The sequence below is a fragment of the Rattus rattus genome, chromosome 14 (assembly GCF_011064425.1).
Source record: "Rattus rattus isolate New Zealand chromosome 14, Rrattus_CSIRO_v1, whole genome shotgun sequence".
NCBI lineage: Eukaryota > Metazoa > Chordata > Mammalia > Rodentia > Muridae > Rattus > Rattus rattus.
The window spans coordinates 23,251,926-23,272,435 of NC_046167.1; the positions used below are offsets into that span (position 1 = coordinate 23,251,926).

At 40.9% G+C, this 20,510-nt stretch overlaps 1 protein-coding gene across 2 annotated transcripts in view; it reads left to right on the top strand.

The window, feature by feature from the left end:
- Dip2c (disco interacting protein 2 homolog C) overlaps positions 1 to 20,510 on the top strand; it is a 150,948-nt gene that overhangs the window by 64,140 nt on the left and 66,298 nt on the right. For both annotated transcript variants that reach the window (XM_032884503.1, XM_032884504.1), the window contains exon 16: positions 17,597 to 17,736. In XM_032884503.1, coding sequence (XP_032740394.1) covers positions 17,597 to 17,736 — 140 coding nt within the window. The remainder of the gene's footprint in view (positions 1 to 17,596; positions 17,737 to 20,510) is intronic.

Below are 20,510 nucleotides of genomic sequence, written 5' to 3' on the forward strand. Positions count from 1 at the left end.
CAGACCAACACTTCTTTGGTGGGTCTAGGTGCCATTAGAGAATGTGGGAATTCATCAAACAATCTGCTCTATATTTTCCTTTCTTCCTTACATGACAAGTTTCAGTCAATATATAGGGACATGACATGTAGTTCATTCAATATCCAAGATACTAACATTTAGTATCATCTAGTATCATTTAGTACCCAGTCTCCTTTATCTTCTGAGTCCTATTCTAGGCCCACATGCATTCTCCTACTGAAGCATATTCACAGGAAGTGATAACATGGTATATATGAAGGCCAGGCATGTCAATAACAAATTGCCTGGGATGCCCCTTAGGAAAACAAGGCCCATGAACCTTAACCATTGCAAGATTTAATTATAATGAATAGTATAGAGTATAGTACTAAGGGACATGTTGAGGGAAGGAAGAAGGAATGAACCTTTGTTTTTCCATGGATAATACAAGAAATAAAAGCATTTGAGTAGTGCACAGAAAGCCAAGCTTTTGCACTGTTACAAGTTGATATTGGAATGACCACCATGCATAACCTGAAGCCAGGGAGGGATAATCTACTGGAGTTGTATACTAAAGGTGGTGATCCAAGTTAACAAAAACTAGAGTAGCAATGACCTGGGAAGGAAGTTCTGGACCTTCAGTATTCCAGTGTACCTATTGCCACTTAAAGCTGTGCTAATCTGGAGACAAATATAAAGACTTATCGCCACAAACAAAGTAAAAAAAAAAATTGTATATCCACGAGGACGATAGTGCAAAGTTTTAAGAAAAGGTACAATGTAGCAAGGTGTGATCCATGCTTAAGTGCTAAAAAGGAAAAATAACCTGAACCCAAGAGTTGAAGATCAGTCTAGGGAACATAGACTCCAAAAGATAATTGCATCAAGATTTCAAACATCCATGGTGAAAATAAATCTCCTGATCCCAAAGAAGTATAAATATTCATTGATCAATTCTCCAAGGTCATTATCAATGAAAGTGGAATTCCTGAAGAAGAATGTAATGCTAATGAAACCTGGATGTCACAGTGTTACCAGTCCCCAGAAAGACACTAGCTTTCTGTATACAGCTAGCAAGGTAGTCTCTATAAGGATAAAGAATGCTCACAAGGAATAATTGTGTGGGGGCCTGCTAAGTCATCCCAATATGAACTTGCCCCGATAGGCAAAAAAACTAGCAAACTTGTTTTAAAGCAGCAGTTCTCAACCTGTGGGTCACCACCTCTTTGAGGGGTTGAATGACCCTTTCACAGGGGTCACATATCAGATATACTGCTTATCAGATCGTTAAGGTTAATAACAGTAGTGAAGTTAACAATGAAATAATTTTATGGTTGGGGTCACTAAGACATGAAGATCTGTATTAAAGGATTGCAGCGTTAGGACGGTTGAGAACCTCTGCTCTAAAGGAAAAACAGTTCTTACTATGGACTGTCACGGTTGCCAAGGATGCCATTCCTAGTTGGTTTCAGAAACATTTTATCCTGGCAGTGGCTGCTCACAGCAATGCAGTTGGACTCGCTGACAATCGCAAGATTGTTATTATTCCTAGATGGCTATCTGTTTACTTTCCCAATGAAATATTCATTAGAAAAGTGTTCTTGGGCGAAGGCAGGGGAGAGAGAGAAAAAAAAGAATAGTGTTCTTATCACATGCTTTTGTGAGTCCACCCATCTGACTAGAATCTTCATGGAGGGGGAATTAGTATAAAAGCACTTTCTTGAACAGAGGTATGGGTATGGAAAGTGTTCAGAAGGAAGGGGGGGGTCACCTGTGCTATTAACAGTGCTTGGAATACAAAGACAAAAGACAGACGTGAATGTTGGCAAATACCATTGCCCGGGCTGTTTTGTTATGATAGTGAACAAGGTATTGATGGACTCCATATGTCAAGTGGTACTGTGGGGAAGATGCCTGAGCTCTTTCTACAAAACAGACACATCTTTAATGTCCGTCAGCTGGAGGAAGTGGATATTGAGCTTTTTTCCACATCAGAGGCTCCAGTTGCCCATTTATGGAAGATGGTAGAAGGGGTTATCGTGGTGTTAGTGGTAGCCATAATACTAAGAAGTGCCAACGATGGCGTGGTGAGAAGGCGAAATGGACTGACTAAACAGCAGTCATTTGTGGCTATATGATACATCTATCAAATTCCTGGTCATGAGATCAATGGCTCCAGAGGAAACATTTTAAGCACACATCTGGCAGCTGCCTTCTTGTTCCTGGAGAAGATTCTGGCTGACTTCCTGCTGCTTCTGATGCATCCTACCAAACAAAATGTGTGGCCACTTTTCTGTTTTTAAAAAACAAAACAAAAAACCCTTCGCAGGTGGAGGTAGCTGGCTGCCATTGTTGACTGCCGACAGGTGCTACAGAGATTGAGGACAATAGGCATATTACTTACGCTTACACAGTCATTGTTTCCTGTAATAATGGGGTGCCTTATTTTGTACTGCTAAATACTTACCTGTGGTAATTGTGCGAATGTTGTTGCTTGTTGGTAGCAGAGAGAAGTGATGGTGACACCAGACAATCACAGATCATCCATATGGGTGACTAAAATGATGACTCCTCTTTTCTAAAACCTCAATTTACACCTACTGTTTTCATACACAACTTTTAAATACATGTTAAATTATCTTTGCACTATATAAATAATATATATAATATAAACAAATGTTGTGCTTACACATACTTCCCATGCCAAAATATTGTGCGTATGAACATTTTGAAAATCAAGGCAGTGGCCAAATTTCAGAGCATTTCTTATTCCAAGCATTTTGGGTCAGAGATTCTCAACTTGTAAAACATGTATAGGCATGCCTTTTATTTGCTTTTTGATGGTATTGAGGGTTAAACCTAGGATTCCACCTATTTGACAAGCATTCCACCATCATAGTTCTTTCCCAACTCTGAAAAGATAGGGTTTTAAGTGTTTTATCCACATGAAGCATTCACAAGTACAACAAATGATACTTATCTCTTCATGATGGATTTCAGAAGTATAAGTGCATGTAACCAGAGATGAAACTATTTCTTTTACATTTTTATCATTTTTATTATGACATTGGATTTAGACTCGCTGTGTAGCCCAGACTGACTTTGAACTTCAGGATATCATAAGTGCCAGGATTACAGGTGTGTACCACCGTATCTGGCAAAACTGTCTTTCATCAACCCAGACTAGAAACCCTTAAAGTAGCAGGCTGAGTAATGTTAAAAATTATAGTATAGTTTCTGAAACTAACACTTTATTTCTAAATAATGCCGTGAGTAATTTTTGGATGACTGACTTCACATCCCAGAGAAGGCCTCTGGTTCCTTGGAGAAACACACTTGCCTATGGTGCAACAAAGAATCAGTGAAGACCTTAGATGGCTTAGTTGGTGATGGGCTTGCCATGTAGACATGATGGTCTGAGTGTGGCTCCTCCAGCTGTGTAACAGCCTGATGCAGTGGTCCACAGCTACAACCCAGTGCTGCCGAGTTTGAGACAAGCAAATCTTGGTGCTTTCCGGCCAGCCAGTCTAGCCAAACTGGTGAGCTGCGGGTCCAGAGAGAGACTCCATGCTCAGAATAAGAACCAGTGATGCCTGCTCCAAGAGGTCTGCAGGGTTCCTATAATGCTAAGAGTCCACACAGAGGTCACTACCTTGTGCTGTGCTAGAACTCATATTGTATGTGTGGTATGTATGTGCTTTTGAAAAGTTAGGCCTATTTGTATTTTAATTTCCTTTACCTATTTTTTTTTTGAAAAATATTTTCAAAGCCTCAGCCTTTACAAACAGAAATAATCTTTCCAAACAGAAATAATCTTTCCAAAAATAAGATGTGGTATTTAGTTTCCGAAAAAGCTCAGGATAAATTAGAACTGTGTGTGGGTCAGACAGCAGTCACATTCAAGTATGGCTTGCATCTGGGTTGATGACTTATAACTAGTTCAGCCAAAATGAAGGTTGCTACAGACTCCTAGGCTCCTCTCAGTGGCACTGACAGTTGTCATCTTGCTGAGTTACACATAATACATCTTTTTGGGCAACTTAGTTAACCTCATGGGAGAAATAGTATGGTTTTCTGTGACTTCTAATGGTTTCTAGAATAATGTGTACAGACAAACTTTGTCTATAATGATCAAAACAATATCCTGATAACTAACCTCTACTGAATGGCTTGCTGTTTTATATATAAGTAATTCAATTCAGATTTGCCAGTGAAATTATCGTTAGCTCCTGTTCCTCACCACATCCTCTGTGGTACATCTGAATATCTGTCAGCTTTTCTGGAAGATGGTTTCATATAAATTCATAATGGCTTAAAACTGGACAGACGTTTAATTTTTGTCCCATGGATTAAACCTATTTGGAGAGCTTTAAAAAACCAAACGTGTACTGCTACCCCAGCATTTAGGAAGAAGCTCAAGTGTAGAAGTGTCACTAAGAAATCTGATATCTATTTAACAAAATCACAGCTTTCACAGCTTCCACTAAAAATGACTGCTCCATAGGCCTGGTGAGCTGATCAGCGGGTAAAGTGATGCTGCGTGAGCATGCAGCCCTGAGTTCAGACCTGTGGCACCCACAGAAGCTGGCATGGAGGTGCACATGTGTAACCCCAGAGCTGGGAGGGCAGAGAAGGGGGATGCTGGGGCGTGTTGTCTAGCCAGTCTAGCTGAATTGGCATGCTTCTAGAGCACCTAAAGTCTGCAGAGAAAAAATTAAAGTAGGCTTGATGGTGCAATTTGAGCAGTGTTTATATAAAGTGGATAAATGATAAAGAGCTAACTGGAAAATTACTCAGCAAAGCAAATACTGTATGACAACTTTGAATAGTACAAATATTCATTTGGATAAACTTAATGTACATCTTGTATACAACTTCAAACTAGTACAACCAGAAGCATTTCTACATAAATGTCCTACATTTCTACCACCCACACACCATGATGATGTCAAATGCACTCCAAGTAACAGACACTGCCTAGTCTCTCAGGAGCTCCTCAGAGAGCAGCCAAGTGGAGTTACTGTTAAGAATACCCTCTTCCTAATCAATTGTGTTTGTTTTAACCGAAAATACATCTGCCAGCATGTGTTTGGGAATCTGTAAGACCCGGGTTTTCAGGTACAGCAAGCATTCGCCATTTTGGCCAGGTGCTGTTTGTAGGTGCACAGTGTTTTAGAAATCTCAGTGTTCCTAGTGTTGTCCATGAATGAGACCCCACCATAAACCTAGCATCACAATTAGCTCACTTCAAAAGGGACATCACATACCCTACTCCACACTAATAATACACATTCACATCCTCTCCACATGCATATCTCTAGGCAAGTCAGATATTCCCCACATGTCAGCAACATGTTTGATTTTGAGATGATGTGCTACTTACCCTGTCTCTCTTTTTTTTTTCTCCATCTTTATTAAGTTGGGTATTTCTTATTTACATTTCAAATGTTATTCCCTTTCCCATTTTCCAGGCCAACATCCCCTAACCCCTCCCCCTCCCTTCTATATGGGTGTTCCCCTCCTCATCCTCCCCCAATTACCACCCTCCCCTCAAGAATCCCGTTCACTGTGGGGGTCCAGCCTTGGGAGGACCAAGGGCTTCCCCTTCCACTGGTGCCCTTACTAGGCTATTCATTGCTACCTATGAGGTTGGAGCCCAGGGTCAGTCCTGTCTCTTAAAGGAGTTCTGTAGTGACTGCTGGAATTGAGATGTCTTCTGACAGACTTTAGGTTACTTGTATTAATATTATTATTATTATTTACTAATTTCTGCTTTGGCTAATGCTTCTATATCAGTAGCACTTGTATCTTATGGGTGGGAAAACTTATTTCATCAGCTATGTCCCAATTTAGTTTTACATGTCTCTTCTATTTAGCATCCTCACTTCCAATTTCTGATGAGATTATTTCAAGACTAACATCATGGATGAAGGATGAAGAGGAACTGACCATTTCTTCTCTCCTCCTTTGGTTATGTGGGAATTGCTATGCACTTTCTTCTTGAACTTTCCTGTGTCCTTTCTTTACACTTCTGTCAGAGAGGTTGGCCCAGTGCCCAAGAGAGCCAGTGAAGGGCCCTTGGTTCCTGACCAGGTAGAGAGGTATCTGTCCAGGACCTTCATGGAAGGCCAGAATGGTAACATGGAAAGATCCTCATTCATTGCATGAGGGTAGGAGAGTGGGATCAGGGTAGGGGTTCTACATTGTACTGCTTATATTTATCTCAGTACTATCATGTCAGTGTTTTTAAAAATAGAAAAAAATGCAGCTGTGTCTTTAATGAGTTTTCAGTCGGGTTTGATATGAGTTCCCTAGAGTTCACCACTACGTTAGTGTTTGCCTTTTGTCTTTCATTATCGTCTAAGAGAGGGCACATGAACTGTGATGCATATATCACAGCCTGCATGTAGGGGCAACTGTTGGGCATCAGTTTCCTGCTATCATGTTGAGGCAGGGTCCTTTCTGTGATGCATACTCCAGGCTAGCCAGCCCATAAGCTTCCTGCTGATTCGCCTGTTTCCTGTCTCACTCAAAGGGTACTGGGTTTACAGATACTTGCCATTGTATCTGTAAGTCCTGGAGTAGAACAGCAGGTTCCATGGCAAACACTTTCACATCTAAGCCATTTTCTTCTCCATAGCAATTTTATTTTAAACTTCACCAATACTTTTATTTTATAAAGGAGTCATATTATAAGACCTGCTGACTTTCTGGTTGTGTCAGTTATGTAGCCCTTCAAACAATAGGGCTTTCCCTGTAAATGCACACTGTAGTACCTCTGCTTCCTAGTAAGCCTCATCATTGCTGTTGTTAGTGTCAGGCATGGTCATGAGGGGCAACCTGGTGGCTTGTGGAGACTCAGTCTACTGTCTGTCTTTCTCTTATCTGTCATCTTTGGTAGTTCTCACCATTCACCAAGACCTGGGATCTGATCCAGGAGTCCTTGAGGACCAGATACCACCTCTTGTTTTGGGTATCCTGTCTCCCTGTTCTTACCATACAGTGTTGCTTTCATGTCAGTAACACACGGGAGGCACACGGGATGTGATTCTCACTAAAGCATTAGTCACCAGTATTCATTCCTGCTTAGTGTTTTTAGTAGTATAAGCATGTAAATGCCCTTGTACTATTGAAAGTGTTTAATAATTTATCTAACTGGTCTCCTCCCTCCCTCGCTTTCATACCTTCCCCTTCTAATCCTCAAGGCACTCTCCAAGTTCTCCACCTTTCCACTAGGTGACCTGGCCACTCCATCCATACTTGTAGAGCATACTTCCTAGCTCAGCTGTTGCCAAGAATTACTGACTTCACTCAGTGGTCGCGCCACTTACTGGTATATTTATTCATCCATTTCTGGGTCCCTCTACCTTGTAGCTAGTTGGTACCTAACTACTTTTAGATAAATGAGTAAAAATAGTATTCAAATATACATACTTTCCATTCCCTCCTATATGTGTGATAACCCTACATCATTTTCTAGGAGAAGCTGTTGTGGACCATGCTTTTTCTTGAGAGTTTATGCATACTTTATGAACATTGTTTACACCTTACACAGTGGAACGGTGTGCCATCTTGTATTTTTATTTATTTGCTTCTATTTCACCAAATGACGTAGTGTGTTGCCTATAGGCTGACGATTCTTGTGCCATGGTCTTGTGAAAATCAGCTCCAGCATGAATGCAGTGTGCTATGCCATCAGCTGTCTGCAGCTCCCAGCCTATCCAGAGGACATTTTGGTGGGGGAGAACTAGTGGGTAGAGGTCTTGGGTGACTGCCTGAGGAGGTTTGTTCTCAGTCACACTCTGGGACAAAAGAGAGCACTCACTGCATTGCTGCGGAGTGGTGAACACGTGCAGAATCTCCAGCCATGAGGGCCCTACCAGGGAGAGGACTTCACATTGTCCTATAAAGCTGTGGAACGGCCATGGTTGTCTAGTTTATAGAAAGAAATAATGAACCAGAAGTGTTTGCATAATTTCCCCAGCTTTGGACACACATAACTCCATGGCCTGTGGGTACACTGTCATGACAGGTTTTTGGACACAGATCACGGCAGGTAATGGCCCTTCTCTGCTTTCCTCCTCCCTGTTTGGGTGGTGATGTTATCAAATGTCCCAGCTTTCTGATTGACATCAATCCCAAGGTTGAGGAGCAAATTAAAGACCAGAAATAGATAAGCTATGATTTTAGTTTTTAAAGTTGAATCAGGAAAAACTGTAAGAAACATCTAAGTTTTTCTTTGAGTCCAGGCCTAGTCTCTGGCATTTCCCTTGTACTCTGATCACATTCTTCAGTCTTACCAAAAGAGCTGCTTCCTTGCTTAATTGTTATGCATGTTTAAACTAATGCTGGTGTTGTAAGCGGATGAACTTTTTAATTAACTACTGGGATTACACTCCTGAGACAACTGACTGCAAGAGATAACTCCTTTCAGCATTGAATGTATTTATTTTCTTAAAGATATATTTCATACTTTGAATGCATTCTGCTCCCCACCCTGTTCTTCCAATCTTCCTTTCTTCAACCCTCCTTATTCCAATTAAGCCTTCTGTTCCCTTAAACATTACTTCTCCTTTCATTTAATTAATATATATATATGTATATACATATTCCTTTATATGACTATATAAAATCTAGGAACCACAAACAAGAAAACAAAGTATTTGTCCTTTTGAGACCAACTAACTTTATTTAATGTGATTATCTCCAGTTGCATTGATTTTTCTTACAAATAACTTTGTGGGAACACCTCCTTATATACCTCCTGCTCCCCCAACTCTTATCCCCCTGCCCTTCCACCCTGCAAGCTTCCCAGCCTGTAGAGAAACTATCCACTAGAGGTGAAGAGTAAAACTGAAGGCAGTGTACCACCTTTACAGGCACTGGGTTGTATCTTTCCAGAGACTGACCTTAATGATTTATTATACATTTAAACATAGTAGAACTTGTGACCTGTGACCCTTACAATAGAATGAATTCTATTGGCTGATAGACAGAGTTCAGGGATAGGGCCTAGAGCAGTGGTTTTCAACTTTCCTAATGCTATGATCCTTTAATACAGTTCCTCATATTATAGTAATCCTTACCATAAAATTATTTTGTTGCTACTTCATAATTTTGCTACCGTTATGAATTGTAAATATCAGATATGTGGGATGTCTGATGTGTGACCCTCCCCGCAAAAGGGTCGTGACCCACAGATTGAGAATGGTTGGCCTAGGGGAAGGATCTGTGTTAAACATAGGGAAAGGATGCAATGTGCTTGGGGCCTCATTCATAGGGTATATGAGTTTTATTAACTTCAGGATTAGGGCCTTGAGCAATGCTCAGGATATTGGGGTTTTTCTGGTAGAGGCTGGCTCCTAATAGAAAAGCAAAGAGTAACCAGGTTGACAGACCAGTTTTCTCTCTGGTATGCCAGTGAGTAGGTGTCATTTCCTTCTGTCGAAGAAAATAGACCTGTGATTGACTATCCAAGTTTCTCCAATGCTCATCCTAAGCTGTGCTTCCATACAACCTAAGATTACTCTTTTTTGTGGCAATAAAGCAATCCTACTGTGAATGTATGCCACATTTTCTTTTGCTTTGCTCTATTGTTAGACTCCTAGGTTGTTTCCATAAATTGGCTGTTATGAGAAGTTTCTCAGTTTAAACTCTGTTTCTTCTCACTCTTTATTCAATCTGTTCCTGAATATATTTGATGACAGTAGTGTACGTACTTGGCATTCATTGTAACATTCTCTGTGGGTTGTTTCTATAATATGTGAACATAGAAAAGTGTCCTCTGGCTGATGTCTCATGTGAATGTTGTGTGCTCTGCATAGGATGATATGGATTACTGTTTTGGGGAAATGAGCTGACATAAGTGACTTTCACTGCATTTGTGCTGATGGCATACCACCTTCTCCAAAACATTCTCTGAAGACTTGACATGAATTTTTCATCTGCGAGAGTTCTGAGGCTAAATTACTAGGTTAAAGAAAAGAACTTTGATATATCCTATGAAACTATTTTATGTGGGGCTGTGAAAAGCTTCATTAAAGATTTTAGTATAAAGATAAAAGGGGATTTTCTTAAAGAATGTTGTATAGCACAGTGTAGAAGGGGTTAGAATGCTCATGGTGAATTGTTTTCAATGCTTTCATTGTTAAATACCTAACCAGAAGCAACTTAAAGGAGATACTCACATTGGTTCTTGGTCTAAAGGGTCATGGTTTATCATGGTAGGAAAATCATGGTCATAGGCAGCTGCCTGGTGATAGGAACATGAAGCAGCTGCTTGCTCACTTCTCAAAAGACCAGGAAGCAGAGGGCAGGGAATAATGGGACTCTGCTCTCTCATTTTCTCCCCTTTTATTCAGTCTGTGATCCCATCCCATGGGATGGTACTGTCCACATTTAAGGAGGATCTTCTATTTAACTTCTCTCTTCGGTAATCTTCCCTGGATATGACCTCTTGGACATACCCAAAGGTGTGTCTTACTAGTATCCAAAGTGTTTCATAATCCAATCAAGTTGACCATCCATATAATTATGTGTATTTTGCATAATACTTGCGATTTTTAAAGGAAAACAAGTATTTGGCTATTAGGTTTTCTGTTCTGTTGTAGAAAAAAGACTTCAGAGGACTAATTACTCTGGCTTGAAGTGGTTAGGACTGACATTTCTTCTATGTTGTCATCTAAACCAAATTGTGTCCCATGTTTAATAATCTTCCAGGGAGAGCTTATTCTGCTTTGGTAATGAAAGAGAAATTGAACTTCCAGTAAACATCAGTACAGCTGATTGCTTGCCTGGCTTTTAGTCCACTTAATTAAAAGATGCTTGATTATTATCTATGGTAATCAGTGAAGGTAAAATTGCGGATGCATTTGTGCACTCTTGGCAGATTGGTTTGGCCTTTTAGTTCTTTTTAAAAAAGGAAGGAAGGGTCGGATCACAAATTAAATTGGCTGGGAGAGTTATAAGAAAGCTGTCTAGGTGGCCCCTGTGGCTTGGCCATGGGTGCCGTGAGGACCTGCCTGCAGGTCAGATTTATGGAGATGTGAAAAGTCAAGTCTTCCCCAAAGCTTCAGACCTGGTGATGTGGTAACCGTGGTCCACTGTTGAGTATCTGACTGTGGGTTTTTTCTTGTAAAAATACTGAATGCCTCTTGCTCAAAAGAGACCGTATTTGAAGGTTCTAGGTCATGTATAATGAATGAGGCCTCTAGTACCCTGCTTGGGAGATGGACAGAATGCAGAGATGTTTCCAAGAGCCAGCAGAGGACCCTGGTGAACGCTGTGGAAGTGGAGCAGGTGACAGCCAGCCATAGGGTAGTGTGTCTCCACCGTGGTTGCCAGTCACAGATGAGGGCTTTGGCTAATGTGGTCGGTGTTGTCAGAGAAAGGGCGTCTCCAAGCAGAATGAGCAGTATTAACATGGCATGTTGCTGTTAGAGAACAGGAAGTGGCAAGAGGAGCCCATAAACTGATCTCTCTGTGTCCGTATGTGTTCATCTATGTTTACATGAGGGTCAGGTAGGTGACACCAGGAAGTCAAATCCTTATGCTCCGGCTTCCTGTAGGATACATTTGTTTACTGAGTTCTGTATTCTGGGTTTTGGGAGAAACTTGGTCCCCTAATCTATGTGTTAATAGTGTCTAGAGGCAAGGTCTTTGGAGGATGATTAGGATTAGTTGAGATTATTGTCACATGACAATAATGACGTGAAGAAAGAAAGATGTAGGAGGTCAGCATGCTTCCTCTAACCTGACATGTGTATCCTTCTTCACGTTAGGATAAATAGCCTATGGTACTTACCAGTGCCAACAACCTTCTATTGGATTTCCTCCAAACTTCAGACCAGAAGCTCAACAAACCCCAGCAAGCTGTGTTAATCACTCAGTATAGCGTTCTGTTACAACAAGGAAAGCAGACCGAGACACCCAAGTATTAAAAACTTACTTCTTTACTACAGTCACCATATTTCCGTATGCTCTTTCTTCCTCTAGGCAAATTGTAGAATAGAAAAATACTAGGGAAATATGGAATATGGTACCAAGTTCATCAAAAAGAAGAGAAAAGTAAAGCCGGGGTGGGGGGGTCAGCAGATGTCTTTCTGGGCCCTATTAACCTGACATCCAGGTCTCCCTTATCTACAGGATACAGAAAGAGAACAGACTTGGTTTTGTCAGTTTGTGACTCTATTTCATGTTGTGCAAATGGGCTTTAGATTTCACTGTGTAGTTGAGATTGACCATGAATTCCTGATATTCTTGCCTCTGCCTTCTAAATACATGGGTTTTCAGGTATGCAGTATCATGCCCGCCCATATTTGACCTTTAAAAATCATTTTTTTTAATTTTTATGAGTTTGGATGTTTTATGTGTTTATACTTGGTACCCATGGAAGCCAGAAGACCGTATCAGATCCCTTTCAGATGGTTGTGTACTGCCGTGTGGGTACCAGGAATTGAACCTGGGTCCTCTCCAAGAGCAGCCTGCCTCTTGATCCCTGAGCCATATCCCCACATATTTGACTTTTTACCCCACATTGTGACAATTTATTCGACTAAAAAGAAATAAGTCTTTAACAACAAAATTCTGCTTCAGTACCTTGATATTAGCAAAAAATATTAATAGTATAAAAGAACAATTAAAATGTATTTCCAGAGAAGTAAAAAGATGCCCCTGTCTCTAACAGTCCTCTTCTGCTTTATGAAAATCAAATCATAAGATTAAAAAGCTGGGAGAAATCAAGAGATGAAATACTACTAAAAAGCAGTACTCCACTGTCTAATGTCCATCTACTAATGGGACCAAATAGTGTCTTCTTTGGATGTAATTAGGAACACAGAATTGTTTAAAAAAAAAAAAAGAAAGGCAAAACTAGCCCACAAGTTAACATGACTATTTCAAGAGCATTCATGATTACTTAAAAAACAAACAGAATTAGAGAGCCATAGTTTGATTTTTAAAACACAGGAAGATAAAGAACAGTGTTTATTATTTTAAGCAAAAATTTAGGAAAAAATATTTCATCATAAAATATTTTGGAACTGAAAATGGCCTCAGTGAGAGCCAGCCTAAGTACCACCAAGAGAGCAGGTGTAATCTCTTGTTTACCGCACACTGCTTAGTTTGAGGAGTATATTCTATTATTTGGTGTGTTAGGGTTTCTTTTGCTGTGTAGAGCATGACCACAGCAACTCTTACAAAGGAAAACATGTAACTGGGGCTGGCTTACAGTTTGGAAGCATGGCAACTTAGAGCATGGTGCTGGAGAGGTAGCTGAGACTTCTTCCAGATCCGAAGGCAGCAGGAAGAGAGGGTGAGCCACTAGGCCTGGCTTGGGTGTCTAAAACTGCGAAGCCTATCTTCCAGCGATACACCTGCTCCAACAAGGCCACACCTCCAGTCATGCCACTCCCTGGAGTCTATGGGGAGCATGTTCATGCAGACCACCACACTTGGTTAAGTTGTACTCAGAAACTACAATACTTACTGCGTAGAGAGAACATACACAGAGGAAAGAGCAGTAAGGAACTTGCCTCCTCCCTGTGCTTATGGGCTGACTGTCATCTCTGATCTTCTCATGTAGATGGCTGCTAACATTTGCAAAGTAAAGCTTTTCCTGCAGCTAGATTCTACCTCCTCAAGGTTCCCCAACCTCCCCAAACACCACCACCATCTGGGAACCAAGTGCTTAAGCACAAAGAGGAAAACATTTCCAATTCAAAAGCATAATAGCCTACGTTGGTCATATGAAAGAAGAGAAAGCTGCATTGGTCTGATATATGTACTGTTTTCACTCTGCAACTTCACTGTCCGAGAGCATGGCTTTAGTTATCTTCTGAATTTTATCATGTCTTTCACACTAAAGGTGGAACTAAGGGGGACAAATTGAGCTTGAATTTCTCCTTGTATTCTGAAAAATTCCCAAGTAACTATTTGTTAAAGTTAAATATCCAGTCTCAGCTGCTCTCTAAGCATCTGTGAAGCAAACAGATATATGGTGCTGTTAACTTATTAGGAGCCATTTTGCTTCAGTTTTTAAAAGATCATCTAGAAAAGATTGATAATCGATGGAGATAACTGCATCTGCACACTGATTGGTGACCCAGGCACCTCAATGCTAGTTTATACCATCCAAAAGAAAAGCCTTCAGGAATGGCTTGTAACTCAAAAGCAAAACAGCTGTCTTAGAAAAAGTACCACCTTCCCTGTCCTGGTTGGAAGAAACCCTCATCAAGTGAGTTGTGGTGTAACATTTAGTGACTGATTTGCTGTAAACCTAGATATTTTCTCACAGAATCAGCATTCCTGAAGCTACTTTGGACTGTTTGCTAAGTCTTACACATCCTCATCTGGCTTCTAGCTTGCTTGTGTAGCCATGGCTGACCTGAACTCCTGCTTCTCCTGTTTTCACCTCTTACACTCTCGGTACTACCAAGTGGAGCAAGTGTCTGGTATTCTGGTGTTTCTGAGTTCCAGGGATGGAGCCACACCCTGCTTGCTGTGATCTCATCAGTACTGTGATCAACTAGTCTCCTCCCCCATGTGTCCCTACTCTTCATACTGTTTACATACTGGCTTTGTAACTAGATTTCGTTTATGTATCTTGGGGATCAAAAAGTACCTGCATCATAGGCTTAGATATATCCACTTTGAGTGTCTAAAACTATGCCTGAAATACAGCTGGAGTTCAACAAATCCTAGCTGCTTATTAATGCTAGTCTTACTATAATAACGTTACGTATATATGTTCTGTAATGGTATATGATACAGAAATAGGGCAGTGAATGTTAAAGTCAAGAGGAAGGGAACATGATATTGTCCGTGGTGTTTCCTCCCCTAAGGTCCAACTGTTCTTGGGTGATAATTGGTCCATTGGAAAAAGCCTATACACAGTGAGAGAATGAGAGACTTCTGTTTTCTCACTTGCAAGCAGTAGGTGAATGCCAGATGGCAGCAAGGCTTGGCAAATGAAGCCACACCTATACTCTGTAAGCCCTGGGAAAGGAGGCATCATGACTGCTTACCTCCATTTATTTTGTATTAATGCCTTTGCGGCTGGCCTGGCTCTGCTTGCTGTTGGCAGTAGCAAACTATAGTTTGAAATTTATAGAAGCTATTTCTTCAGGCATTATACAACAGGATTAGCTAATAGTTTATTGAATGCTTTACAGAGGTTGGAAATGCCATATTAAGGGGAGGAAATGCTGAGCATATTTTTAAGTAATACAGACACAGGTTGAAATCATTTACTTTAGAACTTATTTCTTATGAAGCCAGAATGCTAAGATTGAGCATGCTGTTTTCTCTGTTTCTTTTAATTTGCTCTTTATACATCAGTGCACCATTGTGTATAATGCATAGTTGTGTATTTCCCTCCTTCCATATCCCTAGGTAAAGAAACTGCCCTTTAGCATTCCTGGAAATTGCTGAACTGGTTCTTCTCGTAACTCGTTCTTTGTGGGTTACTCATTGCTGCAGTCCTGAGCATGTATTTTCAGTGTTGATTTGAGTCTAGAAGTTGACAAATGAGTCTCTCTATATTTATTAGCCATTGTTTAATTTGTTCATATTGATTATTGAAGTAAGTGTTTTGGATCTGTCTGGATTCTGCTTATCAGCACTATTTTTTTTTCATTCGTCACCTCTTTTTCTCTACTTGGCAGTATTTTTATTTCCTTAAACAATAAATGATAGAAAAAGATCTGACTCAGTTAATAATTGTTGTGATTTGCATGTGAAATACCCACTCCCTCCATTAGCTCATGTATTTTAACACTTGATACCCAGTTAGTGATGCTGTTCAAGAACGTAATGGAATAATTAGGAAGTGGAGCCTTTCTAGAGGAAGTAAGTCATATCCTGGCCCCACCTCCTGTTCATTTACTCTTTGTTTCTGGACTACTGATGGAAGTCAGAAGTCTGCTCCTGCTGCCATGCCTTCAACACTATCACAGACAGTATCCTCTCTGTAACTATAAACCCAAATAAGCCTTTCTTCTCTTAAGCTGCTTTTGTCTTGGGTATTTTATCACAGTAATAGAAACAAATAGAAGCAAATACAATGATCAAGCAAACACAGCTGAAACAAGGAAGAGAAATGTGACTTTCATCAACATAGAGGGAGAAATTAATGCAGACCTCTGAAAGACAGCCGAGCACCATAGTGAGAAGCACGTTCTTGAGGCCGCCTGAGGTTGTCACCTGTTTCTCTCTCTGAGCTTTGGTCAAGGTCTAGAAACAACATTTTCTCATCTCTGCATGGGTTACTGTAAAGAACGTCTGAATGTATGTGTAGCTGTGTGTAGCCTCTGTTGTATACAGGTCTAATCAATGAAAAAATGCTAGTGTGTTCCCATTTTCTTAAAGGGGAAGCAAAGCAGTGTATTCTTCTCAAGAGGATTCATGACATTTTTAAGTGTAGGTACTTTGTATTTTTTGTTATCTGTCTACACATATATCTTACAGATATATTCCCCTCTATACAAAAGTCGAGCTAAAATAAATGACCCTATGTTCCTACCATTGAATACTGTATATTAAGACAGCTAGATTCATTGATTGTTCTGTCTGCACCTTCTCTATATAGGTATGTAGAGACACACGGAAAGATCTAGAGATATTTATATAAAACCATGTTGCAGAATATGCATATTATGATTTTGCTTCTCATTGAAAATATGTTTACATATGCACATAATTTATATGTACTTTCATATCGCAGAGACCAGAGCTTTAAATAGGCCAATGTGAACAGGTTACTGATGGTGGGGCAGGATAGAACAGGAGAGTAGGTAAAACATAAGAACTTTGCCAGTTGTGGTGTCTGATCTGACTAGTTTTTGCTGAGAATGTTCTTTATGTAACTCATACATTTGTGTTTAAATATTCATCTAAAGCTGCAGTCAGCTAAGATGTGCATTGTGTCTTAATGATGCAGACAGGGAAACCATCCAGATGAGAGGACATTAGTGATCAAGCTGGGGCATGAGGTCTGTCTATTCTGAAGCCCATCAAGTTCCACCAATTACCTAGACGATTAGCATGTGTCATGGTTAATTCTGATTGTTAGTTTGACAGTATCTAAGACTACATAGCACAGAAACTTCTAGGCGTGTCTGTAAGGGAGTTTCTAGATTGGGCTAGTTGTGGTGAGAAGATCCACTGTGGATCCCATGGACTAGAGTCTTAGACTAAGCTGGAAGTCTGTGTCCATCTCTTGTTCCCAGCTTCAGAGGCATTGGAAGCAGCTGCCTCAGCTGTGCTATCACGCCTTTCCCACTATGGTGGACTGCATCCTAAATCCATGAGCCAGGATATAAACTATTGATATTGATTTTGTAAGGTACCTTGTCACAGCAACAAGAAGCATATCTGTGCCTTAGGTTCCTAATCTGAAAGTAAGGCAATGACTGTACCTATGTGAGTTTACTATAAGATTCCTGTAAGAGTACCTTTGTAGAGAGTCTGAGCATACTGTCACTGAAACACTGTTAACTTTGCAGTCAGTAAGAAGCCATGTGTGTAGATGTGAACATCTAAAGGTAGAATGGTTTGTTTGCTTGCACTTGCACATACTCAGCTAAAACTACCCTTTTAGGCCTACAGATGACAGCAACCAGCCACCAGGGCGAGGTGTGCTATCCATGCACGGGCTGACCTATGGTGTGATCCGTGTGGATTCCGAGGAGAAGCTGTCCGTGCTCACTGTGCAGGATGTCGGCCTTGTCATGCCTGGAGGTGAGTGCAGCCCTGGGGTGTTGTCTTAGTTTGAGTTTCTATTGTTGTGCTAAAACACCATGACTGTAAACAGCTTGAGAGTGAAAGGTTTTATTTGGATTGATATTGTTTATTAGACTTGTGAGGGGAAGGCAAAGCTGGCATGGTTCAGAGAAGCCATAAAGAAGCACTGCTTCGCTCCCCTTGACTTGCTCAATCTGCTTTCTTATAGAAGTAAGGACCACCAGCTGAGGGGGTGGGTAACCTCATCCACATTGGCCTAGTCTTTCCCACATCATCAAATGCCCCACAGGCTTGCCTACAGCTAGATCTTATGGAGGCATCTTAATTGTGGGTCTTTCCTCTAGATAGAGCTTAAGTTAAGTTGACATAAAACTAGCCCACGCAAGTATGAAGTTGTCTGTCCTAGCATGGCTTCCTGACTTATCAGATAGTATATGCTTTTGAGCACAGACGAGCATTTTCTCGTCTTGTCTACTCTGTTTCCCTTTGTTATGGTATCATGAGTTCAGCACTGAAATGCTAAATGTTTTAGGTTAATCTTTAGACAGCTACAGCAATGTTCTCTGTCCCAAGGAAAGAAAATCATAAATACTTATAAAGCTGGTGAAGGATCTCTCATCTTTGGAACTCTTTCCTCCAGGAAGGCATTATGAACCAACTCTGTGATCCACAGTGGTTCTCAGCTGCTTCTGTTTTTACAACCCAGATCCCTTCCTCAATCATCCTGATGCCTCAGCCCAAGCGGGACACCAAAGCTCTGCCCTTAGTAAGGCACGGAAGGATTTACTAAGGCAATAACAGTAACCTGAGCAATGACAGTCTATTACGTGTGAAGCTACTGCTCGTTGTAGATGCAGTATGGTCACGTGATTGAAGAGTCACTACCCCCCACCCCACCCACCCCCGCCTGCTTCTTCAGCCCATCATGAATATGCTCTGTTGCTTCTGAGCTATGTACAGGACTACTGGCCATGTTCTTTTTTTTTTTTTTTTTTCCTATTTTTTTTTTTTTTTATTAACTTGAGTATTTCTTATATACATTTTTAAAGTGTTATTCCCTTTCCTGGTTTCGGTTTCAGGCAAACCTCCCCCTCCCCCCTCCCTTCTTTATGAGTGTTCCTCTCCCCATCCTCCCCACCTTGCCGCCCTCTCCCCAACAATCTAGTTCACTGGGGGTTCAGTCTTAGCAGGACCCAGAGCTTCCCCTTCCACTGGTGCTCTTACTAGGATATTCATTGCTACCTATGAGGTCAGAGTCCAGGGTCAGTCCATGTATAGTCTTTAGGTAGTGGCTTAGTCCCTGGAAGCTCTGGTTGCTTCAAATTGTTGTACATATGGGGTCTCAAGCCCCTTCAAGCTCTTCCAGTTCTTTCTCTGATTCCTTCAACGGGGGTCCTATTCTCAATTCAGTGGTTTGCTGCTGACATACGCCTCTGTGTTTGCTGTATTCTGGCTGTGTCTCTCGGGAGAGATCTACCATTCAGAGCCTGCCCCACATGTGGCCCATGCATATACAGCCATCAATTAGACAAGATGGATGAAGCAAAGAAGTGCAGGCCGACAGGGGCCATGTTCTTAATAGTTCAATGTTGTTCCTGATGCCGGTCGCACAGGGCCACACACACCAGCTTATTTGTCCTCAATTTCTGTATTCCAGAATGGAGTCCAGGGTTCTTTCTCATTCAGAGTTCTTGTCCAGAATCTAGGCCACCTCCTTTGAAGTCTCTCTCTGCTCCTTCACACAATAGAGTAAAAGTCCATACATGAACAGCATTCAATGTTCTATATCTAGTCATATCACATAACCATGTATAACTAATTGGCGTCTTACAGGATCTTGGTTGGGATCTGAGTGCTAGGACAAAACCTAGTCAGTAAAAGGCTACACTGCAGTCTCATGGGATCACAGAAAGGTGGGTTTTTCCCAGTGTCGTCTGTAATGATGATGTGTGCAGGGAATGGCCTTTCTCTTGCCCAGTTCAAAGCTTAACAAATGAAGCCTGGCCTGAGGGCTCCTAACTCTGTGTAGTCTTCAAACTGTCCATTCCCCTTGCTGTAGTGGAAGCTCTTTCAGAGTCTAAACAACTTTGGTATCCAGACTCCAAGTTCAGGCTGCCCCAAGCTCATGGTTCACTGCCCGGGACTAGGGAGACCGCCTAGCCGCATTGCTTTCTTTCTTCACAAAGCCATGCAGATTAGCTTCTAAGTAAATGGGTTCTCACTCTGGAGGCATCAAAATATTCAAGTGACATAACAATGAAAAATCTTTCTGTCCACTCAAGTCACTAATAGTACCACAGGTTTCTTTTCAGAAATTTCTTTTCAGAAATAGTCCATAGTATAGAATCATATCAAAGAAACACACCTCCACTCCCAGATGTACTGGACTTCGGCTTTATAAATGCAGTAATAGGATATAGTACACAATGTTTTGTGTCTTATGTTCATTTGTTAGTACATAAAGAACTTGTTCCCTCCCAGCCAGTACCATATTACACAGCTTGAATGCATAATACAAACCTCCCACAGCTGGGGAGTTATATGCTTTGCTGCATTCTGATGTAAAGGACCACATCTTTAGTCTACAAGGGTGTGGGAGTATAATAAAAAATTCTCAGAAGTGAAGTGTTTCTTTTTAATATAATTAAGAATCTCATACATACATAAACTGTTTTGATCAAATCTACCCCATTCCTTCATTTGCAATTTCTTCCCTGTGCCCCCAAATTCTATCCCCTACCGACTTCAATTGCACTTTCTAAATCGTATAT